We start from the raw sequence: 22022 nt of genomic DNA, 5'->3' as shown, positions 1-22022 counted from the left end.
ACTTACAAGTTACATCTCCAAATATTCTTGTGGAGCGTACTACATGGGACAACATTAGGTAAGATCATAAATAATGCTACTTTTTGTTTCTGACAGACTTTAACAGCTCAGCCAGATCATCTATGCAGAGCGATAAATCTGACGAATGGTAAGACATATGAACAACAAAAGGATTTTTTTTTTTGTTTTTTTTGTTTTTGTTTTTTTTTTCATTTGATAACACGAGAGGGGAGAAGGTATGTGAAGGTAGTTTAAGAGGAGAAGTCGGCTCTAGACTTCATCCCTCAAAAAATAAATTTGAGAGGAGGAAGGAGCATATTTGCTTGTTCATACTCTCTATTTCCCTTTCTACTGATCGCTCGTTCCATCCCTCTCTCATTCTGGTTTTTTTTTCTTTTGCTTGTAGGTGTTTTTCGACCAGATCAACAATTTTAGCATCTCCGCTATGCATCCGTTCATCTACTTCTATGTTGTGTCGTTCATCTTCTCCTTGTCGCTGCTGCTGTTTGCTGGTTGGGTTTTTGCTTTGAATAAGAGTTTTCTTTTCTTTAGATCTGTCTTTATGGGCGATCTATGTGATGAAGGTTAGTTAGGTGTAAAAGGTTATTTCTCACAGCCGGTTTAAATAAATTTTTTTATGAAATTTGGCTACCATTGTCTTAGATCTAATCTGTTCAGAGCAGATCTGCTCTTTAACTATTTTTGTACATGGGTTAGCAGAAGATGAAAGTCATAAATAACACTTTATTATAAGAATTTTGTTTGTATCTATAGCGCGACAATTTTGTAGAACTTTATACTTTATAATGTAAGATCTTTGTACTCGTGATCTTTGAGTACAACAATAACAAAGTGACGTAACATGTGTCACAGACCAACACAACCAATAAGGAAATATATATATATATATATATATATATATATATATATAATAGATGGTATACATTAGAAAAAAAAAAAATATAAAAGCATCGTCGCCTGAGAGATTCGAACTCTCGCGGGGAAACCCCATGTACTTAGCAGGCACACGCCTTAACCACTCGGCCAAAGCGACCATTTGGTATGTGAGTGGAAGAAACGTAATAGGAATGAAGTGAAGCTTTGGTTAACGTACGTTTTGTTTTTCTTTGAATTGGAACGTACGTTTTGTTACTTTTGTATCACGATTTTCTTGGATTTTTATATTCAAGTTTGGTATATTAACTTTAGGAACGAACTTGGCTTTTAAGTTTGTTACGTAGTAGTATTTTTTTTTTCCCTCTCTCTTCGTCTTCCTGTGAGAGAAAAAAGAGAGAAAGAGTCTTGTAGTGTGAACTGTTTTGCTGGAGGAGGGAGGCTCCTCTCCTTCCTCCCGGCAATGTTTTTTGTTTTCCTCTCAGCCTTTGAGCTGTAGAGTTCTTTGGTTTCCCTCCGGTAAAACCGGTGGAGGCTGGTCTTCCCCTAGCTCTTTTGAGCTATGGTGGTTTTTTTGTTGTTTTTCTTGTTTTATTTCTTCTGGTTTCTGGCAGGGAGATCCAACTAAAGAAGTCCAGTGGGGGAGTGGTCGGCTTCCTGTGTCATCGACGGTGTGTTTTTGGCCGAATTTTAAGTGTTTTTTTTTTAGCTGATTTGAAGCCAGATCTACGCACATCCGTCGATTTCTGCTTGACACGCGCCACTTAACCGCGTTCCCCGTCGCTTTCCGCCCTTACCGCCAGAAGTATTGGTCGCGTGCTTCACCGGAGCTCAGCGCGTGGTCCTCACGCGCCAGGGAGTCTTTGCTCTCTGATTGCGCGTGAAGGCCACGCTCCGCCTTTTCAGGTCGTGCTTGGCGTCGCCTGGGGTCTTCGGCGTTGGAGCTGCTGCTTGGTGCTCCCGGTGTCGGCGCGTGTTCTACACGCGCCGCCACTCCGGCAAAGTCTGCCTTTTCTCCACTGTTTGGCGCCTTGTTTTTGGGTTTTTTCTGCCTTTGTGTTGTGCATTTCCTTTGTTTTCCCGGTACAGACTGTCTTTGTATTGCATAAATTTTATTGGAATTTGTGTTGGCTAATTTCTAGATTAGCCTTCTTTTATTTTTGAGAATGTGCGTTAATGTAAAGAGAGGCTCAAATGTAATTCTTGTAATGTTTATGTTTCTGCTTTGACAGCTGTTTTTAAGTTAGATCCTTCTGACTTAGAGTTGTAGGGGTCTTGGACCTCATTCTCATGTAAGCCTTCGGGCCTCTTCAGTTAATACACTGGCTATCATGTTCGAAATAAAAAAAAAAGTTTGTTATTGAGTTCTCTTAACTTGGTGCATAAACTTAGCTAAGTTTTAACTAAAAATACGGCTAGTTATAATTATTTTGTATAATGTTGATGTGGTAATTCTAATCAATTATTAGTTTAGTCTTTATTTTTTTAAAATAAAAATAATCAATTAATTGAGATTGTTATATCAACATTGTAAGATAATCGTAAAATAAAAAATATAATTTATCATTTCTCTTAACTAAATTTTTAGTTGCTCAGAAAGAAAACAGAGTTCACTTGCGCCACAGTAAAAAAACAATGTCACATTCTTAAGTAGCAAATTTGATAGGCCCAACTGTGTTATTTGGCATCAAATCTATTAAGATTTTTATTTTGAATAATGCCTTTCTTCAAACTTATTTATTATAAAAATTTCATATCCGCTTGTGTCCACGTATTTTAAATAGCTTATCTTATTAACCAAATTATTCATGTGGTCCCATTTTGTCTTAGGCTTAGTTTTGATTTTAGTATTAGGATATCCAACAATTTGAGTAGTAGATTATGAGATAGTTCATATATATAAAACTCTTACCTACCTATTTAAATAAATTTTGAATTGTTCAACTATTTATTCGGATAAAAAGGTTTCACATGGACTTTCTCACACGTGTTGCGTAAACTGCTTAATAATTTGGATAACAAATTGTTGGTAATCGTTATTCCCGATTCCAAACCTTGGCCTCCGCATAAGAACAATTTAAACAGTAAATTGCCGGTGATCCTTCTCTAGTGTCACCCTCCACAATTATAGGAATAGGATTTCTTCCGTGAAATGGGAAAGCCTGTCACCATCAATATTTTATTTTTTTTGATTCAATCAATATTTTATTTTATATAAATATGTTGTATTTTTTAAATGAGGTAGCCGTAACAAAATAAAATATTGGGAATAAAAAATGGATCATTATCCATGTCACAGCCAATAGGCATCGATTGCAGAGCCGACGTTAATAACGATAACGCCACTTGGTCAATCAAAATGACCGACACTATCCCACTTTTTACGAAACTGCCATTCCTTGCACCGTTTTCCGTCTGAATCACATGAAAAACAAAACCAGACTTTGAAACCCGTTGCACACTGTTAGTCTTCTCTAAGTCCTCTCTCTCTCTCTCTCTCTTGCTCTCCCTTTCTTTACCAAAATTTTCGTGCATTTTCCGGGAAAATTTGGGACCAGGTAAGCCTCTCATTCTCTTTCTTCTTACTTCCTTGTTCTCATTTACCAACTCCATGAAGATAAAGTTTGAATGTATTGTGAGTGTGCCCCCGTTTGGTTGCTAGGAAAATGTAGGAAAAGAAAAGGAAGTCATGCTCAAAATATTTAATTCTTCGTTGCTTGGAAGAACCGGGAACTTTTCGTAACTGTGTTTTATGAGTGGATTTGGGTAAAACCAAGTTGTTTTTTGAATTTCATGATAAGAAAAATCGACTTAGAGATTAGGATTGGGATTTTTTTTAATCTTTCTTTCTTTTCCTCCATTTTCTCTGCTGCCAAAAGGAGGGATAGGATTGGAAAGGATAAGGAAATAGGAAAACGGATTTCTGATGTTTCTGTTTTCGTGTTCTTGGAGGAAATATGAACTTACAATAGGACATAAAATCGCATATTGGTTTCAATTTATGACTTGTTGCATTTGCTTCTCGCTTTCTCTGCAGCCGAACCAAGATTGTGCTATTTCTTGGGTGGAACTTTTTTTTTTTTTTTTTTTTCTTGCGTGTGTGAGTGTGTTTTGAGATGATATATCTGGGAAAGAAGTTGAGGAGATGACTTAAGCTTGGCTTATTGATGTGCACACGCTCTATTAGGTTATTATTTTCAAAATTAGGATTTATTTGGATTCTTATCAAGTCTTCAAATAGTAGGTGATATCATATTAGACTCATAAGCGGCAATTTTATGAAACACTTAGTTAGGTTTTTGTTTCTTGTATATCTTAGATTTTTCACTTCGCAAAAAAATTGCATTGTAGTGTCTTTCAATATCTCTCATATGCATACAGTACGTATATTAGGCGAAACTTTGCTTATAAGGTCAATAGATCTAGAAAGTGAGACCTCCTTAAATGCCTTTGTGATGCTCAGCAGCGTGTAGGCAATTCTAATAAATATACTATCCATATTAAACTTAATTTTTATCTTGCAGTATACCAACTATAGTCACAGCAATAGTTGAATAATTGCCAACAGCTGCAAGGCAGCTTCTAAGCCTGTTGCAACCACCACTCTGTCTGAGCCCCAATGTTGGTTGGCACTGCTTTCCCCAGAAATGCAAAGTTAATTAGTGACATTTTGGCTAAAATAGAAATTTACTTAACCATTAATGTAATGATAAAAACAAAAATAATGAACTTAAGCTTCTTGCCTCCATGCTCTCTCCAACCTTAAGAATTAAGTCTTCCTCTTCAAACTTATCTGCGTACATGGCGATTTTGTTCTGTGGAAATAGAAAAGCGACCAAGAGATCGGTCAAATGAAAACAAAAAAGAAAGAAAAACATAGTAATCATTTGTATATGACAACTCAAGACTACATCAATCAATTATAAAAAAGAAAAAAAAAAAAAAAGCCACATAATATCTTTAACCACAATCATCTTGCATATCCTAAAAATATGTATATACATAAGCACAAACTTCTTAAAGTGAAAATTGCTTGACTTAAATTCCCAAAATATCTTTAATGAAGTAGAAGAAATCAGAATTTTAAGGAGGAATATTGTTGTTTTTTAACTGAAAAAGGGACCATCTAAAAGACAAAACAGAAAGGAGTTTGGTTTAATTTTAACTACAATTTCATACTAATGATTGAAAAATAATAAAAATAATAATAACTATAACTATCTAAAAGAACAAAAATAAAAGACTTTAAAAGAGTTGGCATTCATATCATCCTTTTTTTATTAGTCCATCAACTTTTTTTCTGCTTATTGGTAAGCAGAAAAAAGTTAATGAACTCATAAAAAGGATGACATCTACAAATTTTCTGCTTCATATATAGTATATTTTTGTACATATAAATTCTGTTATGGCCTGATGTTTATTGTTAATGTGATGGTGGTATAGTTTTTCTGTTGCTTTCTTGGTGGTCTTGTATTATAATTGGCAATGGAACTCAACCTAGCATTACTAGTTTATGCTGTTTTCATTTCTACTCTCTCTCTCTCTCTCTCTCTCTCTCTCTCACACACACACACACACACACACACACACACACACACACCCACCCATCCACCTAGGGCATATGTATTTTAAAAGGTTTTATGTTAAAGCAATAAGTGTATTACTAATCAAAAATAGAAAAGAAAGAAAGTGGTGTATTGAATTTAATGAAAGAGTAGCGACAAGATACCGCATTTACAACCGATCCACAAACTACAGAAACAAGCCACCAATTCTTTTGAGCTTCTTTGTCTTAAATATTTTTGCTCTTTATTTTCCCAAAACCCAGTATAAGGCTTAGAGACCGTACTTCAAAACTTTGATCCCCTAGAAGGCCAAACTTGTGCTTATAAGAAACTAGCTAATGTCTTGGTTATTTAGATAAGCACTGGATTATAATATGGTAAACCGGCTCTAGTTGACTATACTACTGAGGCACCCATTAGGGACCTCTTACCATGAAATTAGATGGGCTAGTCAGAATTTTGGCTGAGCCATCTTTCTAAATATCATGTTGATCAGGTAGGGTTAAGCATGCCTAACATGCAAGCTGAAATCATATTCTTGGATATTGGCAGCCATATGATGCATATTCTCAAGCTTCTTTGATGTTTGATTAAAAGCAAATGGATGGGACAACACTTAATCTTTATTGAGCTTGAATTTTGGCAAGCATGACAGTTCGGGCGTAATACTTGATCTACTATTGGGTAACATGGATCTCACAACAGGTTATGAAGAAGTGTATTGGTTGTGTCGAGTATAATTTGGTCTTCTCTCTCTCTCTCTCTCTCTCTCTCTCTCTCTCTTGTTTGTGTTTATGTGGGCATGGATTGTCCAGGTGATTACATAGCAACCATCAGGTTCAAAATCTTTGACCTCCTTATTCAAACACTTGACATGATTTAATGCATAGTTGGAAGTTGATGCTTAGGGGTCATTTATGAGAAAAATTTAGTAAAATCAAGAACAGGATGTGTTTTGTTAATGAAAAACAAAATAATCATTAGCAGCTGATATATTTGGTACCACCATTTTCCATTGGTTTTTAATTCTCTAGAGACACGATCCATCATTCTAAAATTTTCAATTTAAGGTCTCAATGGATTTGTAATAATGATTAGCATCATTGTGATATTTTGACTTGGTGCCCTTCTAAAATGTGTATAGAAGTGGAATTACCTTTTAGGCCAATTTGATAATTTTATTCGTGTAGAAATGGACATAGTCACATTTCCGAAAATGACATGCTCCTTTGGTCATTGACTACTGCTTCTATATATTTACATGTGCAAATCCTTTTTTTTTTTTTTGATAGGTAATAATATCAATCTCATTAAAAGCGTAAGGCGCCCCTAAGTATACAGGAAGTATTCAAAAGGAATAACCCAACCAGAAAGAGTAAAGCGAAAAATAAAATTGCACATGTGCAAATCCTGAGGTTATTTTAACTTGACTATCACATAAATTGATAAGGCTGTTAAATAACTATTATCACAACACATGTCTATAGGGGCAGTAGTTTAAATGAAGGAATGCATGAAGTATAAATGTGTGGGCATTAGAAAAAATAGAAGTTATTGTGAGACTTACAAGTAACACGGCATTGATTCTGATAATTCCTGATGTGTAACAGTTCAACCATGGGTTTTACTTGATTTTTTTTTTTTCCTTCTCCAATAAAGTTTGGCAAGAAGACAAATCTTACATTTTCTTAAATTAATGAGTCAATGATATTGACCCTTGTTCTTTCATGTTGACTCTTTGACTCCACAGGTTGATGGCAAATAAGACAAATGAGGATTTTTATTACAACCTCTCAAGGAAAGAACTTCAAAGTCTGTGCAAAAAGTATGGATTGCCTGCTAATAGATCACATTCCGTATTGGCAACATTGCTGATATCATACTTAGAGGTGCTTTTTTCAAGTTGCTTGTTTTTGTTTGACCACAATAAATCACATATGAAGGGAAGCCAGAACCTTTGTCCCCCTTTATCAGCTGCTACATGTTTATCTTTATTCCTGTTTTGTTATTTTCACCATATTCCATATTTGAGCTGATAGTTATAAACTATTAGTGTGCATGTGCTTTATACTACATGTTTATCCCACTTCCCTTCAGCATAAGCTTTTAGGATTGATTATATCCCCTAACATGTTATTAAAAGATGGTTGCTTATGATGTCTTCCGTTTAATTCTGGTGAACTCTTGTTTCTAGTATTCTTTTTCTTTTTGCATGTGCAAGGCCCACATTTGGTTCATGGTTATTGGGTGAGTTTGCATGTGAGGAGTTGGCGAGTTGACGTGTGATAGTGTTTGATTTTGTTGTTGACCCACTGCCTAATAGCTCAAGCTTTTGGTGTTGATAGATGTCCAACATAAATTTGCCTACTTTGTAATCATTTTGATTGTTATTTTAGGAGCTATGATTTGGAGATTCACTTGAGTTAGGAAGGGAAAAAAAAGATATGTTTTGGGCGAACTTTAGGGTTGGTTCTCTCATCTTTGCTTAGGTTTAATACTTCTTTCATATGCTTATGCTAGGTTAATTGTTGAGAGATATAACAAGAATGATGGGTTTGGGATGTTTGGCGCTTTTTGTCTTTAATGCAAAACTGATCATGCCAAAAAATTTGACCCGTACAAGTTTCTTGGTGTTAATTTTCACTCCCTAGAGCTGCACCTCTGGAATGTGATTGCAACAGTTGTGAAGCATTAGAGAAGAAAAAAGAAAGAATTGTTGTAGTTGTATAAGAAAGAGCTCCATATTTATACTTGAGAGAGAACAATGTTCTTCATTACCTTTTCCTCCTCTCCCTCCTTTAGGGCTTATATGACACCCCTTTGCATATGTCTGAACTATCTTAAGTATTGGGCCTTTATATTAAGGACTTTCAACCTATTAGCTTGGTGGGTGGAGTTCAAAATAGTTGCCAAAGTCCTAGCTAACAGATTAAAAATGGTAGCGGAGAAGATTATCTGCAAGCATCAAAATTTTCATTAGGGGTAAGCAAATTCTAGACTTTGTTCTTATTGCCAATGATTGCCTTGATAGTAGGATTTGATCCAGGGAGCCAAGCGTACTGCGCAAGCTGGGTATTGAAAAGGCTTATGATCATGTTAATTGAGAATTTTTGTTGTATATGCTAAGGAGATGCAGTTTTGGAAAGAAATGGTGTAAGTGGATAGTGCATTTCTTTGGTTCACTTTTCTAATTTGGTGAATGACACTCCAACGGGTTTCTTTAGTAGCTCCTATGGTTTGAGATTGGGAGATCCATTGTCCCCCTTACTATTCGTTAATGTTATGGAGGTGTTAAGTAGAATGATTTTTGCTTTAGTGAACAAGGGTTTATTCTCAGGTTTTTCTGTGGGTTCTAGGCATGATGGTGTTTTTGACATTTCCCACCTTTTCTTTGCGGATGATACTTCGATTTTTTGTGGGGCTAACCCAAATCACCTTTGTAACTTGTGGTGTTTGTTCTTATGCTTTGAAGCGGTTTCAAGTTGGAGGATTAATTTGGCTAAATAAGAGTTTGTCCCCATTGGCAATGTCATTAATGTGTAAGTCCTGGCCAACATCTTGGGTTGCAGGATTTCTTCTCTTTCTATGACGTACCTAGGCCTTGCGTTTGGAGCTCCGTTTAAAGCCAAATCTATAAGGGATGGCATTATTGAGAAGATAGAACGTTGTTTGGTTGGTTGGAAGAGGATGTATTTTTCTAAGGATGAGAGGGTTACCTTGATTAAAAGTACTTTATCTAATCTGCCTACTTCATGTCTCTTTTTCCCCTCCCGGTTGGTGTTTCCAACTGCATGGAGAAGTTGCAGCAAGAGCGAGACTTTTTGTGGGGTGGTATCGGTGAAGAGTTCAAATTCCATTTGGTTAGCTGGTCTAAAAAGAGGGTTGGGAGTCTGTAATTTACTTTTGTTCAACCTAGCTCTTTTGGAGAAGTTGCTTTGGCGTTATGTTCACGAGGGAGAAGCTTTGTGGAGGGTGGTAGTAGACTCTAAATTTTGTAGCACGTGGGGTGGGTGGTGTTCTAATGAGGTTCACGGGTTTTATGTGGTGGGGCTGAGAATATCAGGAGGGGCAAGGGGGAGTTCTCTATACACACTAGATTCGAGGTTGATGATGGCTCTAAAATTAGATTTTGGCATGATGTGTGATGTGAGGATCAGGCCCTTGCGGCAGTTTTTTTGAACTTGTTTAGTTTGGCTTGTTGCAAGGATGCCATTGTAGCTGACCATTTGGTGCTTTCGAGGGACTCATTAGTGGAATATTAACTTTCTCAGAGCGGCTCATGATTGGGAGGTGGATCTCTTTACCTTGTTCTTTAATTTGTTGTACTCCCCCAGGTCAAGATGGGACGACGAAGACTGGCTTTGTTGGGTACCTTCCAAGAGAAGGTTGTTCGATTTCAGATCTTACTACAATGTCATTCATCACAAAAAGATCTTACTACAATGTCCGTGTTCTCCATGATAGCACTCCTTTCTCTTGGAGGAGTATTTGGCAGAATAAAGCCTCTTTGAAAGTGATGTTCTTTGCTTGGACGGCTGCTTCAGTGAAGATTCTAATTATGGATAATCTTAGAAAGCGGCATCTTATTGTGGTTGATTGGTAATGTATGTGCAAGAAGAGTAGGGAGTCAGTGGACTACCTTTTACTCCATTGTGAGGCGGCTAGTGCCCTAGGGAATACAATTTTTAGCCTTGTAGGGTTGGCTTGGGTTATGCCTGCCTTATGTGGTGTCTTTGAAGGGAAAGAAATAATCAATGTTTTGAAGACCGTGAACAGATGATTGGTGATCTTAAGGATTTTTTCGTTTTAGACTCTTTACCTTTGGACATCTGCCTTTGACTCTAATATATCTAGTTTTCTTTAGCTTTTTTCTTCTTCTAGCTTTATGTATCTCTTGTATACATTATGTATATGTGGGTTGCGCCTTCTGACACTTTTTAATAAATTTCAATTTTTTTTTTTTTGATAAGTAAGTGCAATTTTATTAAAAAAATAGCGTAAGACGCCCCTAGTGCACACAGAGTATACAAGAGGCAATAGCCTCACCACCGACCCGACAAGGAAAAACCCCCAAAACAACCCATCCTTAAGCCCCTAGAACTCTCAATCCTCAAACTTATCCCACCGCCTATGTTCCTCATCAAGAGCAGAGAGGAAAGCAACAGTTTTATCCTCTTGCCCCTCATCTAGAGCATAATTTCAAAATATTATGCTCTGCATGTTCTTTAATTTTATTGATTTGACTTATATTTCTCATTTAACAAGGTTATTGACACAGATCTTATTGTTTCAAGTTCTATACAAACATATATATATATATATATATATATATATATATATATATATATATATATATAAAGAAAAAAAGAAGAAAAAGTTCTTTACAAACATTCTTTAATTATCGAGCCGTTATCCTAATTATTTTAAGGCAATAATGCAGTTAAAAAGAGGGCTTATGTTCTCACAAAATTGGATGGCAGGTTATCCCTGTACTACCTAGGTATCCTAATTCCCTACCCAGAAAATCCACCTCCTAGGTATGACTGATGATGTTGGTGTTTTCACTTATCTGTCATGACATCTGGTATTCACTTTTGTTGTAAAGAGGCCATCTTCTGGCTGCTTAAATTTGTTATTTATTGTAAAGAATACTAGAGGTTACTGTAAAGTTTTTATCTAGTTTGATCGGAATGCTTCTAGAAAAAGACCTGAGAGTACATTTCCTCTGCCACTATCTTGTTTTATTATAGACATCCTCTGGCCATTCCATTGTGGATAATCAAGCCAGCTTACTTTTTTGTTTTGTTTGGGTTGTTGACAGATTTCATCTTCAATTGCTTATATGCTTCACAATATTTTAACATAATCTTAAATATTTATCCTCTAGAAGTCCCTTTGCTGGAGTCATTGTATTATAATATATATTTGAGGTACTCTTTATTTACAGCAACATGATCAGTGTGGAAAAAGCATACATGCTCGAGGGTAAAAAGGAATCCATCTGAGCCATGATGTGGTCTCTGAGCTAAGCTCTATAGACATAAAAGCTTATTCCTGATTGGTTTGAGCTAGGGCCAAGTGGGGGCACTCAGGCCCAAGCTTTGGGTTATTAAAAGCTCTGGCCATCTGGGTTTGTCTTGTTTGATTGGCATATAGTCGTGGGTTCCAAAGAATGTAATGAGCATTTATAATGGGGGACTTCCAATCACCAGTTTTTTAGGGGCGTCACTCATGTTCAATGTTAGTAGTTGGCTTGTGTGTGTGCACGCTCTTTCAATAACATGCTTTGAGTTCACATTTGTTTAAGATGAAGTTGAAACTCTTTTATTTGAGTCAAATTATACACTCGTTATTAATAGCTGAGTAATTTGCAGAACAAGAATTTAAATTCAATATCATCAGTTGAAAGTTTAGGTGGGATCAATGAAACTTCGCCTCCTACTTCGTCAATACCACAACTGAAGCCTGGAGCAGAGTTAAACCCTGCAGTGGATGCTAAAAAAGGTTTCAGTTTTACTGATTGCCTAATTAGTTTGAGCTCCCAATTTGTAAAATTAACTAGTATTTTAAAATGGATGAAAAATAATTGGGTGCTTTTGTCACAGATGGCCATGGATTTATCTTGTGTCTTAGAGAGGAAGAGAAAAAGGGAAATTACTCTCAAACTACTAAATTCAATGATTGGGCTTGTTGCTTCGGAGCTAAATACCATGATAAGGTTTGGTTCTTTATGGTTGTATACCTTTGAGGTAGATTACACTTGGCATACTAAAGATATTCCTTTCCTTTCCATGTATTTCATCCCTTTTGGGCTTATTGTGTCGGTTTGTGTATGACTGTTTGGGAAAGATTTCTTGACTTAAATACAGCTCCTAGGCCCTAGATTACTTCTCTATTTCCATTTCTAGTCAATTGGAATGGGGTCTAAATAGCTGCTTGTGTTTCACAACCTCTCCTCATAAGCCATCTTTAATCCCAATGACCCTATACTGCACGAAAGGTGTTATAAAATTGTCAGACAAGAGAGAAGGCCAAGGAGAATAAGAGCCTAGTGTCTGGCTCCTCTGTAGATACATCATACTTAATACATGGAAGTTCCAATTATCCCTTACTAACACAAACTCTCCTGACACCCTCTGTCAAGTTGGAGCATAGGTGTCCATCATGGTCCATCGTGCCGTGCATGTTTAAGATATTTGAAAATGATTCTTACTCAACGCCTTTGTAAAAGCATCTCCCAATAGATCCTCAACATATATAATATGCATCCTTACAACCATGTCTTGCAAAAATTGGAATTAGACTTGCGTGTTTGGTTCACTCATGAAATACTAGGTTACTAGCTATATAAGTTACAATTTGATTTAGAGAGTCTTGTGTGGGCTTGTTTTTTGAAAAACTTCTATCCCAAGAAACATCTCACCATTACATCTTACATGTTGTACGAGGCATAGCCACTAACTCTGAACAGAATGTGACTCTTGCTCATGCAGAATAAAAGAATTTACCAGAAAAAAAAAGGGGGTTAGCAAGAACCAGAGTCAGGTACCATGTTATGAAATTCTCAGATAAGGGAGAAAGATAAAGAGAATAAGAGAGTCTGACACAGATAGTGCCTCCTCTTTATACTTGGCATTTGTTCAAATCCTGGGTACAAAATTAACCCCACGTTGGTGTCCTAACAAAAGGATTGCACCTTCTTGCCATTTTTCTTTAAAGGGAGAACCGAGTATCAGACATGGTGAAGTTTTGTTTGTCTGCAAGTTTTTACATAAGTGAGCAAGATAACGAAACAATTTTATGTCAATGAGCTCTAGCTCAAATGGAACCTCATCTCCCTGTAAGAACAAGGTGAAAGGTGAGGTTGTAGGTTCAAGACCCACTGGACGCATGTATAACTTATAGATAAAAAGGAAAAGGAAAAAAAAATGATGAAATGATTTACTGATTCAACTTTTCAAACAGGTGCAAGCAGATGTCAGCTCTTTCTTTTTATCTTTTTTCCCTTTTACAGGTGGTCTGAGAAAATGGAAATACCTTTTCTTGGGTCCTTGTTTCATGTTTGTAAAAGAGTTTGTTATCGAGTAGATTACTAATCTTACATTGCTAGTATCATTTGTATCTTCCTGTGCAGGATTGCTTAGGTGGTTCAATATGTAATCTTCCGGAGATGTCCCGTTCTAACATTGTTTTCCAATGTGACAAAAGTGGTTTAAAGCACAAAGAGCCCCTAAGAGAAAGCTCTGGTAACACTTATTTGAGTTTTGCAAGAGATGGCATAGAGGAAAATATGCCCCAAATAAAAGGTAGAAATATAGATGCCAGTGCATGTCCTGTAGAAAATGCCATTGCTTCCTCTATGAAAAGTTCTAGAGTCCCTTCCACTTCTTTTGAGTTTCATGTCATGTCAGAAGAGGGGATTAATCTTCATGTTGATTTGAATTCAAGCCCATCAGATTGGGCTAAAAGATTCAAGAATGAGGTTTATATATGCAAGGGTGTTCACGGGAACAAGTCGCATAGTTTCCATCAGGGCTTTGGGCACTTTGTAGAGACTGATAAACAAGTAAAAGATTCCTTTATATGGAATATGGATTCTTGCCAAATCAACAACGATCATGTACTGACAACATTTTCCCCTAGTTCTAAAATGACAGAAAATGATCATATGGGTTTTGAACAACCAGATAAAGGTGATGCTTCTTTACTATCCTGTGCAATAATGCCTTGCAGCATGGTCATAGATGTGTCTGAGAATTCGAATAAAGAGCAAGTGCTTATCCCATCTGAACCAAATTCTAATAAACCAGACCAAATAAATTCTGTTGCTGAATCCTGTGCTAAAGATCGGTGTACTGTAACCCTTGATTCAAATGCAACTGACACTCCACCGTTAAAGTCAGCATGTAATTCTGTTGTCAACTCAATGTCTGATGGTCCACTAAGTCCTCTCCAGTTGAAGGATCAAAATTCAAAGTGTGTTGATGATATTTTTGAGAACTCAACTCTGCAGAACAGTTGTAGTCTTGTAAATCCCGGTTTGGTATATCCTGGATACTCGGCTAGTGGCTCTATGGAGATGCCAACATCAGAAGTTGCAAGTTGCCATAAAGATGCATCATGTTCACCTAGTGGAAATGGTGAGTTCCTGGATTTGGTTGATCCAAAGCTTAATACAGACACAGAACAAGGAGGATTAGCCAATTCAAGCGAGCTTGATCATGACACTTGCAGGAATCTTTTGCCAACATGTGTTGAAGAGTGGGTATGGCTGATAGAACTGCTGCTATTCTATTTGTGTAATCTGATGTGTTTTTTTGTCTATAATATTATTGGAAAAATATTACATATTTTCTGAAGATCAAGATAAATTATGAGTTAATGCATAATACGTGGTGTACCACATACAATTCATCATATACTACCAGTTTGAGGTTTAATAAAATTGATAGTCAAGCTCTCTTAGAAATAAGATAAATATTAGATTACACAAATAGGTTTCATTCATTAACTTCATTTGTGTTGTAGGCAGTTGTTCTATTATTCTTTCTTTATATTATAGCAGAAGCAGTAGAAAGTCAATGTTTGAGAAGTATACGCGTATTATTTAGTTACTAACTGTAAATTTTTTTTGAAACTGTTCAAACCCAATCATATTTCTATCAGTTTAAATGATCATAAAATGCCTTCTCTCTGCCTCTTTCTAGCTTGTTTGCCAAGCATATGCTGGTTAGCGACTGATGGATTCTGTTATTGCATGCTTGGTTTAATATTATTGCTTTTAACTACTTATTTTGTCTATGCTTGTTGGTAATGGATATTTGAAATTTTTTATGTTTCATGTTGTAAACGTTCTTTAGTTCTTTCATTTAACCAAGGAAGATTCTCTTTGTTTCTTTATTTTTACTTAGAAAAGTGGCTTAAAAATATATGTTTTATTTATGAATTAGCAAATTTCAATCGAGATTCATTGTAAAACACATATATACACTAAGAGACTATCTAGGAATATGCTATTTCTGTTTCGGCCTTATTTTTTTTCCTTTTAATATCTCTCCCCTATTTTAGTTCCAACAAACACACTCACACTTATACACAGACATGCACAGTGGAAACATAGATATATGTTTCAAGACAATGAAATGAGATATTTTTAGATATTCATCACATTTTTTGCAAACATAGATATATGTTTTCTGCTTGGTAAATTCGATAACATTGAATTTTTTTTGGCAATTTCCTATTGTTTACAGGAGAGAAGCAACATCATCAACGGAAAGGAGAGTTCAGAGTAATCTCTCTTGTCGATCAAAGATCTTATTACAGTATTTCTAAGCTTACGTGGTAATTTAAGCATATATCTCTTTTGCTTCTTTCAGATGCTCACAAATCGATAACTCAGTTGGGAGGACTTGTTTAAGCTCTAATGATATGGAATCTAAGGAACTCCACAAAAAGAGGAAACATGTTGATGGAGAAGATAAAATCTCCTATTTTAAACCTGATGCCAAGATTTTAAGAAGCTCGAAGCATACTGCTCGGAAAGTACTTCCTAGAAGATCCATGCGGCTGATAACTAAGGTTTTTTTGACCTTTTACTCTTTAACTTCGCAACTGATATGGTTTTTGGTTACTGCAATAAATTAAATTACACATACTATTTCACATAAGTTTAAATGTGCCTAATTTGTTTTTCTTACCACTTCAATGTGTACTTTTGTTCCATGTATAGCTTTCCCCCCTCCCTTTTTTTTGAGTATAGAAGAAATAGTGCATTTGCTTTTTTTGTCATTGTTCTTTAGGCAGGAAATATTCCTTTTTTTTTTTTTTTTTTTTAATAAATGTGGTAGTAATTTTTTGTTTTTAAGTTTTTCCATGATGATTTATTATTATTATTATTATTTATTTATTTATTTATTCTAAAGGTTTACATGTCGTCTTCAAATATTTTGGCGACAAACTGCAATGAGCTCATCCCACCTGCTGTCATATGCTCAGTTCTTTTTTTTTTTTCTTTTTTTTTTTGTTAACTAGGTTACTGGACAACTGCTAGAAATAAATAAGAGCATAAAAAGTAAAATAACATTGAATGTGCAAAAAAACCTTGCATTATGTATGGTTCCATTTGCAAATATTTGCCTTATGGACATCATGTGATTATTATCCTTTGCATCTTGGAATCTGTTATATAATTCCTAAATGGAGCAAGGAAACTAGTCAGTTGTTCATACTGTGGACAAAATTACAAAACTTATATGTGCATAGAAGTATCAAGCTTTCCCTTCCCCGTGCCCTTTCTTCAAAAAAAAAAAAAAAAGTTATCATGCCTGAACATTTCTGTGAAAACCAGGAAATAATAGGCAAGTTGAGGACGTGCACATGGTTTTGTATGTCAGGTTTCTAGATTAAAGAGCTTAAAATGTGTTCTAGTGTGGTGTGCATATAATGACCTTCACAACTTTCCAAAAAACAAAAATATAATGACCTTCACATATTGCCTTGCATAAATAATTGGAAGTAGGCAACTCATATCCTGCTTTTCAATACCTCATCATAGCCGTGTCCATTTTCAACCTTTCCTTTTCCTTTTCAGAGGCTTCAGCTTTGCCAAGGTACTTCTAACTAGGTTCATCATCTTTGCCAACATTGCTATTTTACCCACACAATAGTGAAATTTTGCAAATAAAGAAACCCTTGGTTACAAAAATGAATCTATCCAGATCTATGGATCTCCCCCAGCATCATAGTGAGAGACTCCATTAAAATCTGCCACTCATTGGGTGACGCCTTCTTTTCTATGAATAGCCCACCACTAAATGATGAACTTTGCCAATCTTCTCCTCTGATCTGACCAGAAGAGAACTCAAGGTGAAGCCTATAGTTGTGTCCTAGCTCTTCTGAGAACTAGATTCACCTCAATTGCTTGTCTCTTGCCCTTCATTCATAGCTTCTCTTTGCTCCCTATCCATTATCAGTCTTTTCCTTCATTCTGAGTCAAGGGAACTGGGGGAAGCTTCCCTATTGGTTATACTCTTCTAGTTTTCTTTCTGGGCGGCTCCTAGAATAGATGATACAGATGCTCAGTTACCGGCTTAAGACCATGGATCTGTGTTTTTATTTTTCAGAGTTGGTGAGCCTGGAATTAGTAGCGAATTATTATTATTATTTTTTATGACGGGAAACCCTTCCAAGGTAAGGTCACTTTGTGTACTCACCCTTGTCGGGCAAATTCCGGACCTGTGCAAAGCACCCCTTCCATACAAATCGGGTAAGACTCTGGCTTCAGCGGCGGGCATGGTCCCAAGGAATTGCTTGCACCCAATGAGATTCGAATTTTAGACTTGATGGGGATGCCACCAAGACCAAGACCAAGACCCTTACCACTTGAGCCAACCCCTTGGAGTTTAAGTAGTGAATTATGATTTTGTTGTATTGCAATTGCTGCATTGGTCTTTGCAGCCTTAATGATTTTTGCTGGTGGGTTATGTTACCAAAAAGCTGCTCCAAAATTGGCTTGGTTCCAAGATGTAGAATCTATGTTTCAATCACCATTTAGCAGGGCTAGTTAGACTTGGTTATCTGTACTAATAACTATGTAGGTCTATGAAGGAATCTACATAGCTATTTGCATGTCTGCTAGTTTGCTTGCTTACCATTATCCATATCGTCTGATGGTTATATATGTAAAATATATCCATTCATTATGAAGGTATTCTACCTTAGGATTGGTGGTGGTGGTTATATAGGTTGTGAAACTCAATCATACAACTTCTCATCACTTTGAGTGGGTTCTTGCCATGCACTCTAGCCTTGAAGTCAAAATGACCATCCATCCTCTCCTTACGTGAACCTAGATTTCATCCATCCTCTCATAGACCACAGTTGTAGAAGCTGGTGAATCAGGCATATGCTACTGAACATTGCCTCTGAACTATGCCGTTATATATATTCTTTTTTTCTTTTTTCTAGCAACTCAATCTAAGTCAGTTATGACAAAAGTGATAACCATATCTCCAAATGAACTAAGTGGTACAAGATTTTGTTATTTCACATACAAACTCATACATGAAAATACGCACAAATGTTGCTTGCGTCTTTGCATTGCATCAATTTGTTTAGGCAACCCATGTCCTGCTTCATAAATTACAAAGAGAAATGCTTCACACGCTCTTACTCCCACTCTCATACTCTTAAATGCACACTCCCTGATTTGATAGTGAAAATCACCATTAGATCTAAAATCCAATAGTGTTCAATCCAAAATTTAATGGTGATTTTCACTGCCACGTTAGGGAGTGAGGGAGTAGGAGTGTGTATAGCATTTCTTAATTATAAAACATTTCTAAATCTATTCATGTCCTTTTTCCCTTCTGCCTTTTGGAGCCCAGCTTTTCCTAAGGCACTTGTGATGTGAACCCGCAGGATGAAATCCCCTTTGAACCCACAAACAAATTGAAATCTACCCAAGAAAGCCAAGAATCAAGTCCAAAGAATCTAGACCCGTTGAAATCTTGTTTCAAGAACCTAGATTTGGTGAGAACGCCACAAAGGGTTTTGCCTTTGATAAGTTCTTAGTTCAATCAAGAACAAGTAGAGAAAACTGAAAAAGTTTTCTATGAAGAACAAAACTTCATTCACAATCAACTTGTCTAGCATATGCGGCTACAAGTCTTTTTAAAATCTCTCCATAAAACCCTAACCCTACTAAGGCCTACATCAATTAAAAGACATGGGCTGAACATCTTCAAGCCCAAAATATCCTAAACTACACTTCTATAGCTAATAAAAGAAGTCCACTTAATAAAACAAATAGGCCTAAAGGCCTATAACCATAGAAATATAAAAATAGGCCCATATGCCTATACTTAGTGAAATAAAGAGTTTGCAAGAATCCACTAGGCTATGCCGCCCCCATCTGTTGCTTGTATCACATGAATTAAAGTTGGTTCTTCTTCTTTCAAGCCCATCTTGAATGTTGGAGTCTTGCTCGATAAATTTGCAAACTCGGCCCAAGTGGATTGCACCAATCCTTGCATTGCCTTCTTGATCTTCTTCGCCCTTGACTTTGTGATTGGCCCATTTGGAACTTGTAAGAGATCTTTAAGATTCGGCCTACCATGGGGCCCATCAACTTGTTACTGGGATCATTATTTTTATTTATTTTTTATCCAAGGAACAATATTGATAATAAGTGAAGTACTTAGAAGACATGCTTTAGTTTGTTTCCACCACTATTTAGAGACAGCCTTGTTGGAAAATCTGCATGTTCTTGTATAATATATATGTTAGCTTATTTACTTCATGGTTTTTCTTATATATTTGGTTTTCTTTTACAGTGAGTTCATGAAGTTCATGCGGGCCACAAAAGAATCATTGGCTTAAGTGAAAACATATTTCATTTTCCCTAATTGGAGTACAGTTTATAGTAAGTTTGAAATGTTCCTCCGCCTCTGTTTTGAAATCAATAGGTCGTGTTTTGATGTCAAATTCAATTGAACCTTGCCATTGTATTTTTTATAGCATATGAAACAACTGTATCATTCTCAGTGGATTCATTCTTTACCTTAGCAAAGCCTTAATCTCAATTTCATATGTTGGATATGTAGGAGAAGATTTTTGAGATAAAATATACTAAAAATAATTATTCTCATATCCACTTGTGTATGGAATATAGGACAATAATTAAAAATACTCTTAATGTCTTTTGTTGACCTGATTCTTGCTGAGTTTTTGTATATTTTGAGATGATGATCTCCTACTTTTGGACTAATAATGTTAATAATATGTTGCAGGTCTCTACATTCTTTGGGGAAACATTATACCGACTGAACAAACTACAAGGTAGTCTTTAAACTTATTTTCTTGTCTTCCCCTTACAGTTGTCACAAAGCCAATCATAACTCTTTTTTCCAATACAAAGCCAATCTGGTGTATCAGGTTTTTGAAACTTGGACTCTGTAATACTATATTCATCTGGGATTCGTAGTTGCTTCTATTCATTAATGTATTGACATGACACGCCTTTCTTCTACATGAATATAGAGAAACAAGTGAACTTGGGTTCAGTGTCTTGACCCTAGATTTATTTTGTGTTTGACAGAGGTGAGTGTCAAGTATTTCAGGTCAGCTGGAAGCATAGACTGACCAACCTTGACTGGTCTTTCTTATCTAAAAATTTCTCTCATGATATTCCTTTATATAAAACCATCTTACAAAAGACATGAGAGTATCTGAACTCTGAGCAATATAGAGGCGCAAAAAGTTTCATGTGTCACGAGGCCTATTGATTTGTTTTATTGTCTTTTTAGCATGTAGAGATTTGAGATAGGAAGCAAGTGAAGAGAAGATGGAGAAATAAAGAACACAAAAATTAAGGTGGTTCAGTCTTAAAGGCCTACGTCCACCATACACGGCCGGAGTGATTTACATTTTTAGAATGGAATTTTCACAATTTGAATTAGAAAGCTGACTATCAATTTGTGATATTAGGATATCATGTCAATCTAGTTGATTTTTATAATCTCATAATTTACTCTTTAACAACCACACTCTTGATTTTGGGCATATTCTGATATGATAAGTGAATCGTCATACTTCAAACACTCCCTCAAGTTTGAAGTTGTCTTTCAAAATAGCTTTTGGTTTGCAATAAAATACAGCTTAAGAAATCCAAAATTTGACTTACTACGAATCTAATTGGATGTGCTTAAAAGGCATACAAAAATGAGAGAAAATACAAGGATTTTAAATGGGAAGTGAGCGAGCCATCTCCCTTCTCACATATTATGATTTGAACTCAATGTCCCTCTATAATGATTGTCACTATTACCCTCCACTTTGAATGATAAAATAATCTAGAGAATAGAAATTTGGAACTGGCTTATTTGTAGTTAAATAAGACCCTATTAGAATAGGAACTACAATAAGAGAATTATGCTCAGTTTGTTTCGGCGTAAAATGATTTCTGGAAAATGATTTCGGCATTTTCCGGTGTTTGGTAGGGGCGAAAATAATAGTCAACCGGAAAATGATTTCTGTTTGACCAAAAATGCTTAGTAAATTTCGAAAAATGATTTACGCTTTTTAAAAGCGTAAATCATTTTCCGAAGACGCCAGACGCAGTCGATCTATTTTAAACGGCACAGTCGACCTTCACGTTCAAGCAACTGACCACCATCGAAATATTGCCGGTATCGGAATCCAACATCCGTTAATGTCGCCGGAATCTGGCGACGGAATCCGGTCAGCCAGATTCCGGCGACCAATCTGACCGGAATCCGGCCATCTGACCGGATCTGGCCAGAAAGGCCGGATTCCGGCCGGCCCTGGCCAGGGAGGCCGATTCCCGACCGGCTCTGGCCAGAACGGCCAGATCCGGCCAGCCCGCCGGGATCCGGCCTCTCTGGTCAGATCCGGCCAAATGGCCGGAATCCGGCCTCTCTGGCCAGATCCGGCCAGATGGCCGGAATCCGGCCTTTTGTGCCGGAATCCGGCCACTTTCGCCGAAATCCGGCTATCTCATATTTCGACGAAACTGTCCGGATTTCGGCCTTTATCTCGAAT

General features: G+C 36.4%; 1 protein-coding gene and 1 non-coding gene across 5 annotated transcripts; one reads left to right on the top strand and one right to left on the bottom strand.

Moving 5' to 3' along the window:
• Positions 1 to 972: 972 nt before the first annotated feature.
• On the bottom strand, positions 973 to 1054 carry TRNAS-GCU (transfer RNA serine (anticodon GCU)). Its single transcript has one exon. It is a non-coding gene; the product is annotated as a tRNA-Ser (tRNA).
• A 2278-nt stretch (positions 1055 to 3332) lies between these two features.
• On the top strand, positions 3333 to 21061 carry LOC133878796 (uncharacterized). Of its 4 annotated transcripts, XM_062317343.1 has the most exons (10): positions 3341 to 3452; positions 6012 to 6164; positions 7210 to 7348; positions 11834 to 11963; positions 12065 to 12177; positions 13594 to 14724; positions 15713 to 15750; positions 15839 to 16040; positions 19796 to 19884; positions 20252 to 20524. In XM_062317343.1, the coding sequence occupies exons 3-9, from the start codon at positions 7214 to 7216 to the stop codon at positions 19796 to 19798; spliced, it is 1752 nt and encodes a 583-aa protein (XP_062173327.1). In that variant the 5' UTR covers positions 3341 to 3452; positions 6012 to 6164; positions 7210 to 7213; the 3' UTR covers positions 19799 to 19884; positions 20252 to 20524. The 4 variants fall into 4 exon arrangements, with proteins under 4 accessions (XP_062173335.1, XP_062173327.1, XP_062173318.1 ...); XM_062317351.1 differs by lacking the exon at positions 6012 to 6164 and having other exon boundaries at positions 3333 to 3452; XM_062317334.1 differs by lacking the exons at positions 3341 to 3452; positions 6012 to 6164 and adding an exon at positions 20768 to 21061 and having other exon boundaries at positions 20252 to 20300.
• Positions 21062 to 22022: the final 961 nt, after the last annotated feature.

Source organism: Alnus glutinosa, chromosome 1, assembly GCF_958979055.1.
Source record: "Alnus glutinosa chromosome 1, dhAlnGlut1.1, whole genome shotgun sequence".
Taxonomy (NCBI): domain Eukaryota; kingdom Viridiplantae; phylum Streptophyta; class Magnoliopsida; order Fagales; family Betulaceae; genus Alnus; species Alnus glutinosa.
The sequence above is the reverse complement of the archived record's forward strand: the minus strand, read 5'-3'. Positions and strand labels throughout refer to the sequence as shown.